Source organism: Zingiber officinale, chromosome 5A (assembly GCF_018446385.1).
Source record: "Zingiber officinale cultivar Zhangliang chromosome 5A, Zo_v1.1, whole genome shotgun sequence".
NCBI lineage: Eukaryota > Viridiplantae > Streptophyta > Magnoliopsida > Zingiberales > Zingiberaceae > Zingiber > Zingiber officinale.
The window spans coordinates 8507759-8518214 of record NC_055994.1 but is presented as its reverse complement, the minus strand read 5'-3'; the positions used below and the strand labels follow the sequence as shown (position 1 = coordinate 8518214).

Genomic DNA, 10456 nt, shown 5'->3' with positions numbered 1-10456 from the left:
TCTTTCCACGCGTCGACCAGGGCTCTAGTGTCGATGTCGCTGGTCCGACGAAGGCGATCGACGGCGATAGTTCCTTGGCGTAGGATGAGCGATTGGGGGGAGGCTCCGACAATCGCGCGTGTTGTGGGTTGCTGACTGATGGAGGGAACAAAACATGGGAGTCCATACCTTCCCCCTGGGCTTAGGTCGATCGGTCGCTACTTGTTGAACGGCATGCGACCTTGCTTGCTGATGAGGCCGGGCGGCTCCCTCCCGAGGTCCTCTAGGTGGATGGTAGCTAGTAGGTCATTTCCGCTCGGCTGGGGCTGGTGGCTCAGATGGGGCTTCCTTCCTTCTGGTCGCCTAGGGTTCCTCTACGTTGATATATTCGTTGGCCTTATGCAACATATGGTCGTAGCTGCGGGGCGGCTTCCGAATGAGTGAGCGGAAGAAATCTCCATCTACCAATCCTTGCATGAATGCGTTCATCATGGTCTCCGAGATGACCGTCGGGATATCCATAGCCACTTGGTTGAAACGCTGGATGTAGGCTCGGAGCATCTCCCTTGGACCTTGCTTTATTGCGAACAGGTTGACGCTGGTCTTCTGGTAGCGCCTGCTGCTCACAAAATGGTGAAGGAGTGCCGTGCAGAATTCCCTGAAGCTTGTGATCGATCCGTCCGGCAACCTCCGGAACCATCGTTGCGCCGATCCCGAGAGGGTGGTGAGGAACACCCGACATTTCACACCATATGTATATTGATGCAGAGTAGCTGTGTTATCGAACTTACCCAGATGGTCATCCGGGTCGGTGGTCCCGTTGTATTCTCCGATCTCAGGGGGAGCGTAGTGCCTTGGCAGCGGGTCTCTCAGGATGGCGTCGGAAAATTGTCGGTTGATCCGCTCGGGGGATAAATCCGCTTGGGGCGCCTTGCCTTTTCTATTGTCCCGCGCGGGGGCTTCGTCAGACGAAGATCCTCGGTCGAGGTTGGCCTGAGCGACTTCTGACGGTGTTTGGAATAAAGTCTGATGGAACGGTATCGGGGCGGGCGGGGCTTCCACTTGAGTGCCGGTCGGACCTTTGTTCTGGCCCCATATTGAGAGCTGCTCCGGCTGGTCATCTGGTGCCGCTCGATCGCCTGATGCCGACGTTGCCTGTTGCGCTATCCGATCGGCTTGAGCCTTTTGCTGTTGCTCGACTATCTTGGCCGCCCGCGCTTAGATGAGCGCGTCTAGTTATTCGGGAGAGAGTGTCACCATGAGTTGGCGTTCAGCTTCTTCCATCGTCTCTGCTTGGATTCAGGAACGTTCCCACAGACGGCGCCAATTTGATCCTGCCCGAGCGCTGAGTCGATGGACGCTGGGGACGTGACGCTCTCCGCTATCCTCTGATGATGGTGTAGACCTCCGGCGAACCTGCAAAGAAGTCGAGCCAGGAGGGGTTTCCCGGTGACGACCCTCCGACGCTCAAGTCAGGCAGTGAAGAAGAAGAGGAGCAAAGTAATGCTACTATGGCTATAGTGATGAGAATCGCGTACCTCCGTCGAAGTTTGGGGATCCTTATATAGGACCTCGGGGAGGCGCGGACACGCTTCTCGATGTGTGCACGCTTCCCCAAACATACCTCAGTAGGGTTGTATTAGAAAAGCATGTCTGACACCATTCTGTAATCGTCCGAGCATATCCCTGACGTGATGGTGGAAACTTTCACCGTACGATACTCTGTCCGCTCTGGCAGCCGACCATGCTGTTTGTCGGCGGCAGGTGTCTCAAGGATGATGTTACCAGCGGTCCCTTCTGTCCCTTTGCACCTCTTGCCTGTTCCCGGGCCGAGCGGACCGGTCGCTCGGCGCTCATGGCCTCCGGGAATGCCCATACCTCGGACTGGGCGGGGAAACCCTGCTCATGTGCTCGAATAGGATTGCGCCTTATTGTCCTGTGGCTCGGCCGAGCGGCCTGTCCGCTCGGCCCAGAGACTCTATTACCTTGAGCATCGGAAACTCGACCCCTGGTCGGGCTGTCTTTCGTCCGGCCTGGGAGACCCCTGGCCGAATGTTCGGTCGGCCCGCCAGTTCGCTCGGCATGACCTCTGTCCGCTCGGCACGACCTTAGGGTTGACCCTCTTGACCATTGACCTCCACGTGTCGTTGACCTCCCGCCAACGAGGGTCCCCCGTCCTTACCACCGGATCGCTTGGATTAGTCACCTCTTCTTGAGTAGCTTCTGCACGTTGTAGTATCTATGGGGTAATTTTTACACATGGTGATTAAATCATAAATTTTAAATTCTAAACACTGAAATAATTGATTTTTCACATTATAGTAACTACTATGTAGTTTTTACACACTCTAGCAGCTACCAAATAGTTTCTACATATTGTGACTAATCGAGTAATTTTTACACGTTATAGTTAAATCCTAAATCTTAAACTCTCAACACTAAACATAGTTGATTTTTTACACTATAACAACTATTAAGTAATTTTTACATATTGTAACAATTTTCAAACAACTTCTACAAATTGTAACTAAATTCTAAATCTTAAAAATATTAAACCCTAAATTTTAAACTATAAACACTATTCTATAAAAATATTCTTTATCAATTTCATCAAAATCACTTTAAAATAGTTATACTAGCTAGTTAATAACTTATATATGATAAATCACTTTAAAATAGTTATACTAGCTAGTTAATAGCTTATATACATTGCAGCAATTAATCATACTTGCTACAAAAACACTGAAGTAAGAAACAATGTTATAGTAATTACTCGGTAACTACTCCAATGATATTGAATAAAAAATTTTTGAGGTAAAATAGACATCCTTTTGATTTTTTTTAATGCCAAAAGGATTTGTATAATTTAGAGCCCTCTTTTAATTTTTATCCTTAAAATATTATATTAAAAAAAAACAACTATCTGTTTTTTTATAACATTGCACTTTTATATTATCCATGTCAACAACTTACATAACAACTCCTTTGATCCACAACCAAATCTTTGAAATCTCAAATTAAAAAAAAAATTGGCCAAACTCATCAACTACAAGCTTGAGCTTCGAAGTTGGGAAAGACCACAAATGCTATAGACAAGGGATCAATCTCCACAGGGGAGTTGGCTGGGACATACACAGGATCCAACTCAGGAATCTCTCCTTCAAGAAGCTCCAGCGGATTGCCATTCAACAGCATGGTTTGGCTCAAACGGTTTCCGCCTTTCCCAGTTAAATGGTACTCCTCTCTCTCCACTGATTCATCTGATGCTTTCCTCCCGATCCAGGAGACTGCTTCCTTCAGGCTCTGGATGAAGGCACTGTCCAACTGAACGCCTCCTCCCTCGGCAAGAATGAGGTTGAGATCATTTTGGATGCTCACACTGAACTTGGTGAATGTGCTAAGGTTGATCAGGAGCAGAGTTATGCCTGCCTGTGTGTGTGTGTGACATGAAGAATAGCATCAATATACAATATAGAAGAAAACACTCAAGCAAAATTATCAACTGATGTCCATACCTTTCCTTTCGCGCAATGGGCATAGGCTCGCAAATACGATGAGCTACTCATATTGATGGATAGAACTCCCTTCCCCATCAGCCGGTGCCACAGCAATGCACTGTGACAATAATTGGGAGGATTAGTACTCATTCTTTACTAGAGTAGGACTCCTGGATGTCTTGCCTGTAGTAATCAGGATTCGGGATGAAAGTGTTTGTGTCAAGAAGGCCGTAGTTTCCGCCGATTAAGGTTTGCCTACAATAAACCTTGGTGTTGTACTTTGATGCCATACCAAGTTGATCCAAGTACCTGAGTTATGTTGAACAAGTTTTAGTCTGAAATTCAGACAATTGAGATCAAAAAACATCAATGCAAAAGCCAAGTTAATATTACCAAAAGCTATTGAGAAATTTGTTCGATACACGACGACTTCCACTGTTGTATGCACCCCCTGCTTCACCAACCCAAGCAGTCGACCATGGTCCATGACTTTCTATTGTCTGTTGGAGGTTTTGGAATGTACTAGTTATCTGACTCAAGTATCCAGGGTTTAGTATTCTACTTTCGATACGGGAGTCGTCACCTGTGTTTTTTGGCCTAATTCATTGCAGATACAGATTTTTGAATGTAAACATCACTTGAACACATACCTCCACCTAGATTGTATATATGGTGTGTCAAGGCATCGATGACTCCTGAACCTGAATCCTGAAGAAGCTGAGCATACCATTGCTGATCGAAGAATCCTCCAGGAGCAACAAGGATCGGCCGTGTATACGAATCTCGATACAATTCCTCCAGGAGGGCTTTAAGTGCAATCACATCTTGTGCATATTGTTGAGCACTGACCCTTGCTCCAACACCTCGACCACTCAATTCATTACCTAATGCAACCACACATGTTGTACTCCTGATTCAGTAGATGAATCTTCATTCTCGACGGATATATAAAGAGTAAAGAGGAGGCATGGTATACCGAATTCCCATGAATCGACCTGATATCCTTTTGAAATCGTGTACTCGATGAAATCACGAGAATTTGTGGAGTTCCAGTCGCCTACCCACATTCCACTGCTGAGACGCTGCCTCCCATTCAGTGCGTTCAAACCAAATGTGACGATTGCACTTCAAGGATTAATCACGGCACTTTATACTCTTTTTGTTTGTTTAATCAGAAGAGAAATCAGCATGGATTGGAGATGCGCTGAAACTTACCCTCCCTTCTCAAATAGAAGATTTAGCTCATCCCACCTCGCCAGGGTCAAACACCCTTGAGAAAAGCCAAACAAGCCGCCGCTCGTCTTGGAAAAAGGAAGACATGAAGACTCCAAACTGGGAACTCCGTACATCACTTGGTCTTGCAGTGATCCTCCGATGCGTATCCGCAAAGGATCGAAAGCTGTTTTTTTTAATGGTTTTAATTAAACAGACGAGCACATACTTGGCAGATTAATCAACTTGGAGAAAAGGAAACAGCAGGAAGAAAGCTCTTGCCTTGGATGGCTTTAGCTAGGAGTGGGTGAGTCAAGTTCTGAAGAGGGAGAAAGTTCATTGGTTAGCAGAAAACTTGTTCTTGCTAATCAGATCAGTCGGTTGGAAAGCAAATTTTGTACCAGATTGAGAACTGAGGCTTGTCCCCATGGGCACTGATTGTAGTTGCATTTCTCAGGAGGCCACCAATCGAGAGTCGCGCACACAAAACTGTCGTCGATCTCAGCTGCCAAAGCAGATCCTCTGACTGTGAGCGTGACATCTGGGGATTCTTCAGCTAAACTTCCGGCGATGAGGAAGAGGGCAGACAGAAGAAACTGAAGAATCATGCCTGCAACTTCAAAGCTCACTGCGTCAATTGATCATCCACAGCCAGAAAGGAAACACAGCAGAAAATGGTTTTTTTGTGTTCTTTGATGAAATTACGATTTCGCAACGGACTGTGAACAAAAGGGGGAAAAAAATAATTTTGATGACTGTAAACTTCCAAAATCGAGAAAAAAAGACCTGCAATTGGCGTGAGATTCAATTTATCTTTGGAAGAAAAAAAGACAAACTTTTTCTCTGGGAGGGGAGGAGGAGGAAGAGGCGCCGCCTTGGCTGCGAGAAGGAATTCCCCTACATCACAAGCCTCATCCGCAATCTAGCAGTGGGGATCGGAGTCCGTGCGGTTGTTGGCTGGATTTGCGTCAACCGGGAATAGATTCGTCCAATTTAGTCGTACTCCGGTGGGCGTCGGTTCAGCTTCGTTGTCATATTCTTCGTGGTCCCGTTTGGCACTTGGAGAACATCACAAGGTAGGTATGCTCACTCCGCTCGTAATTTAGTTGGTTTGGAATCCAGTCTTAAAAGAAAAGAAAAGAAAGAAAAGGAAAAGAAAAGAAAGTAATAATGGATTAAATTATTACTGAAGAGATATCTAGTCGCCCAAAATATATATGATTCCCTGAGCATCATCGTCTGTGCAATGGTCTGACAAAAGCCTCGCGCAATGAATAGAGGATAAAAGCTGGCCATGTGAGCGCTAGGCTACAACAGTCAAACTAGAAATGGTAAACAAACTGTGATAAAATAATCTTTACAAGAAAAACGCATTGCTATCTCCATCGCTCTCTCCGTCCGAGCACTTCAACTTAAAAAGGTGAATCGAGGTACCCGGACGATATCTGTGCGTCTGAACATATGAGAGGCATCTAAAAATATACATAGTGACGGATCTAAAAATTCAAGTATGGAAGGACGATTACGATAAACAAGGGACAGTATTCTCCATCTTCATCGATGAAATCCCATAATATTAAGGATTCCACCGCCGGCAAGGGAGGGTGACCGTCGATGCCACCCCCCACTGGATCCGCCCCTGAATGTACAGGTAAAAATATAGAGGGTATATATATATAAGAGTTGATAGGCTCCTGACTTTTGTTACGCGGCTATGCACGATTTTCATTGTAATAGTGCTCCGTCAGATTTTTTTTTTTCTATTGTAGTAGTGCCCCGTCAAAATTTTAAAAACCCTAAACTATTTTTCTACTATAGCAGCACCTACTACAATGTGTCTCCTGCCAAATTGTAGTAGCTACAATAGTTTAGACAAACCATGTTGTCGCGTGACGTCGAACAGGATAGTAATTATCTTGTGAGTTGGCGAGAAAGGAGAATTGAGGAGAAGACAAAAAGAAAATCTTAACAAAACAAGGAGGAAAATCCGCCTGTTGTTAAAAAATTAAAATTTTATTATTAATTGAGAGATGAATACTCATACAACTAAACAGAAGTTTATATATACTCTAAATCCTAAGATAAAGAAAGGAAAGAAATCAAAATATATAAACTTCAATTTCAATCTTGTAGAAAAAACAAAGAGATCTTTTTAGAAAAAAATCTCTAGGTAAAAATTAAAATTAATAAAATAAGACACTATTTTAGACTAATTATGACCCATAATTACTTAAAATACTAAAAATATCATAAATACTATAAAAATAAAATTACTAAAATATTTAGAGACTCGGATGAGGGCCTAAACGGTAAAATTTGGGCTCAAAAATTGACGATTACAAGTACTCCTATAAAAATTATAGATTTTAAATTCTGCATGCATGGCGACAAACAAGACTTGATTCTGAGTTCTGAGTTAAAAGTTATGACCGTTTGAAGTTCATGGGATCATGTTAGGTCGATCTTGCATTAGTTTCTCTAGATTGAAAAGAACTCATCCTCGAATTTATAATAACCTCACAACATCCATCGAATAAGGAATCAAGTGTTTCACATTGAAGGCATCAGACGTCTTCAGATGACTAGGAAGGTGCAACATGTAGGCATTGTCGTTGATCTTTTGCAATATCTCACATAATCCAATCTTCCGATCCTTCAATTTATTGTACTCGCCAATAGGGAAACAATCATGAGTTAAAATAATCCAGACAAAATCTTTGACCTAAAAAAGTATCCCACAACGATAATTGTCATCCCGAGTTTTGTACTTGATATTACTATCCAGAATTGTCAATTTCACCTGCTCATGAATGTTCCGAAGATATTCTACCATATCATCTGCTTAGGATTAAATTGTCTCACACGTTGAACAGGAGCTAAGTCTAGAACCCCTAATGGGTTCCGCCCATGGACAATCTTGAAAAAATTTCAAACCTGTGATCCTGTTTCTCGATAAATTATAGGTGAACTATGCTTGAGGTAGTGCGAAGTCCCATTGATTTGACTTAATTCCTGTGAGACATCTCAAAAGATTGCCTAGACTCTGAATCACCACCTCGATTTGTCCATCTATCTAAGGGTGGTAGGCACTGCAAAGTTAAACTATGTGCCCAATTTTCTATATAAGCTCTTCTAGAAATTATTGATAAATTTGGTATCTCAATTTGAAGTCATAGATTGAAGAACATCATGTAGATACATGATCTCCTTGAAGTAAAGATGGGCAATCCGAACAGCATCCATAATCTTCCTACAAGCTACGAAATGCGTCATCTTTGAGAATCCGTCAACTACAACAAGAACTGAATCTGAGGTTCATTGTGTATAAGGTAATCCTAATACAAAATCAATGCTAACATCGAACCAAGAAGCTTCAGGGACAAGGGAGTATACAATCCTGCATTGGTGAGCACTCCCTTAGATCGCTAGCATATAGAACACCTGTCTATAAAGTGAGCGATATCGTTGGTTAATTTTGGCTAATAAAAATCAACAGAGATGAGAATCAACATCTTATCACGTCCGAAATTCCCCTCATTATGATGCTTGCTCATGATATGCCACCTTTGAGAGCAGTCTAAAACGCACAACTACAACCCACGAAATAAATAGTCATTATATAAAATAAAATCATGTAGGTGTCTATCATGTATGTAAGATCCAAAATCCACAAATTCATTCATGAGGAAACTTAACTAATTAATATGAAAATTAATGTGTTTTAAACTTTTGAATGATTAATTTATGTGCAATGTTAGTTTTAATATTTTGTTTTAGTATAGAGTGAGTGGTATGCTAAATACATAACTTTTCTAGCTTCATGAGCTAGGTTTTGAGTCATAAGTTTATTATAGGTTGAAGTTAAGTATAAAACGTTAATAAACCTTTTGGTTTTTCTCCTCTCCCACTCTCCCGAACCCAAGGGCGAGAGCACCGTCACCCCTCCCTCCCTAGGATTTCGAAATCCGTATCCAAAATAAGAGGAGTTGTGCTTTGTTCATTCTCCTAAAGGCTAGATCATATTTCTGAAGTCCCTAATATTCCTCTATCATTAAGAAAGAACAAGTATTTGTTGGTTGCTACTCGGAAAACCTAATGATTCCACTGTACAAAAATTTTGTACAAAGGTCTGAACCTTTTTCCTACCTACCATGTGTTCTTTTAAATTAAACTTGGATCGCCTGCGGAACTTAACACGTTTGATCCAAAGTTTAATTTATTTGTTCTTTTAGGTTTAGACTTGGATCTTCTGCAGAACTTAACACTTTCGATCCAAATCACCTAGGTTATTAATTCTATTAAATATTAATTTCCAAAATTGGCTTCCAGTACTGCCGTGGCGAGGCACATGGCCTTCTTGGATATGGGAGCAACCACCACCGACTAGACAAAACCTTTTAAGGAAAACTAATATTTAATTTCCTTAAATAACTTTAGGTCAACCGAAAAGAATAATCAAATCACAAGGAAAAAGAAAAACAAAAGAACACAACATCGAAAATAAATTCGAAATACTAGAATCGCATGCCTCTTGTATTTGGTATTATTTCCAAAAATAACTAGTATGATGCGAAAAAGAAAAATACTAGTTATACCTTTTAGAAAGACCTCTTGATCTTCTACCGTATTTCTCTTCTAACCTCGGACGTTGTGTGGGCAACGATCTTCCGAGATGAGAACCACCTTTCCACCTTCCTTCTTTCTTCTAGATTTCGGCCACAATAAATTTCTTCAAGGATGAAGAATTTCGGCCACCACCAATGCTCCAAGGAATGCTAAAGACGAGGCTTGCTTTCTCTTCTTCTTCTCCTTCCTTGATCCGGCCACAAACAAGAGCTCCACCAAGAAGATAGGTTTCGGCCAACAAGAGGAGAGGAGAGAAATAGGGCCGGCCACCAAAACCAAGGAAGAGAGGGAGGAAAAGAATAGAGGTTGTTCACCCATGAAGGCTCCTCCACCTCCTCTTTTATAATCCTTGGTCTTGGCAAATAAGGAAATTTTAATAAAAACTTCCTTAATTCTTTTGCCATGAAAAGGAAAAATTTATTTAATTAAAAATAATTTTTCTTCTCATTATTATAATGGCCGGCCAAACCAAATCTCCAAGCAAATAAAAATTTTAAACACAAATTAAAACTTCCTTATTTGCTTCCGGAAATTTTATAAAAATTTTCTCCAATAATTTTTATTCCTTCATAATTGGTTAAAAGGAAATTTTATAAATTAAATCTTTCTTTAAACATGTGGATAATTTCCGGAAAGTTATCTCTAAAAATTAAAATCTCCTTTCAATCTACAAATAAGGAAAGATATCAAATCTTTTCTTAATCATTTGTAGAAACTAATAAAAGAGAATTATTAATTTTTAAACTTTTAAATCATGAACATGGTTAAAAGGAAAGTTTTTACCAAAATTAAAATCAACCTTTTAATCTACAAATAAGGAAAGAGATTTAGCTCTTCTCTTAATCTTTTGTAGAATCTTATAAAAGGAAAGATTTAAATTTTAAACTCTCTTTTAAATCATGTTATCCACATAAGAAAAATTTTAAAAATAAAAATCCTTTTATTTTAATTTGGGCCGGCCACACCAAGCTTGAACCCAAGCTAGGGCCGACCACCTTGAAGCACCCATGAACCAAACTTTGGCCGGCCCTAGTTTGGTCTCCAAGCTAGCTTGGCCGGCCCCTATGGGATGGGTAAGAAGATGGGTATAGGTGGGTATAGTACTCTATAATTAAGAGGCTACGATAGGGACCGAGAGGAGG

General features: G+C 41.5%; 1 protein-coding gene across 4 annotated transcripts; it reads right to left on the bottom strand.

Moving 5' to 3' along the window:
* Positions 1–2896: 2896 nt before the first annotated feature.
* LOC121979732 (heparanase-like protein 2) lies at positions 2897–5795 on the bottom strand. 4 transcript variants are annotated; one of them, XM_042531716.1, is made up of 10 exons: positions 5475–5795; positions 5090–5304; positions 4971–5007; positions 4692–4875; positions 4453–4601; positions 4127–4360; positions 3870–4059; positions 3660–3785; positions 3495–3594; positions 2897–3408 (listed from the first exon to the last, which is right to left on the bottom strand). In XM_042531716.1, the coding sequence occupies exons 2-10, from the start codon at positions 5294–5296 to the stop codon at positions 3022–3024; spliced, it is 1614 nt and encodes a 537-aa protein (XP_042387650.1). In that variant the 5' UTR covers positions 5297–5304; positions 5475–5795; the 3' UTR covers positions 2897–3021. The 4 variants fall into 4 exon arrangements, with proteins under 4 accessions (XP_042387650.1, XP_042387649.1, XP_042387651.1 ...); XM_042531715.1 differs by having other exon boundaries at positions 5090–5298; XM_042531717.1 differs by having other exon boundaries at positions 5525–5795.
* Between the last annotated feature and the right edge of the window lie 4661 nt (positions 5796–10456).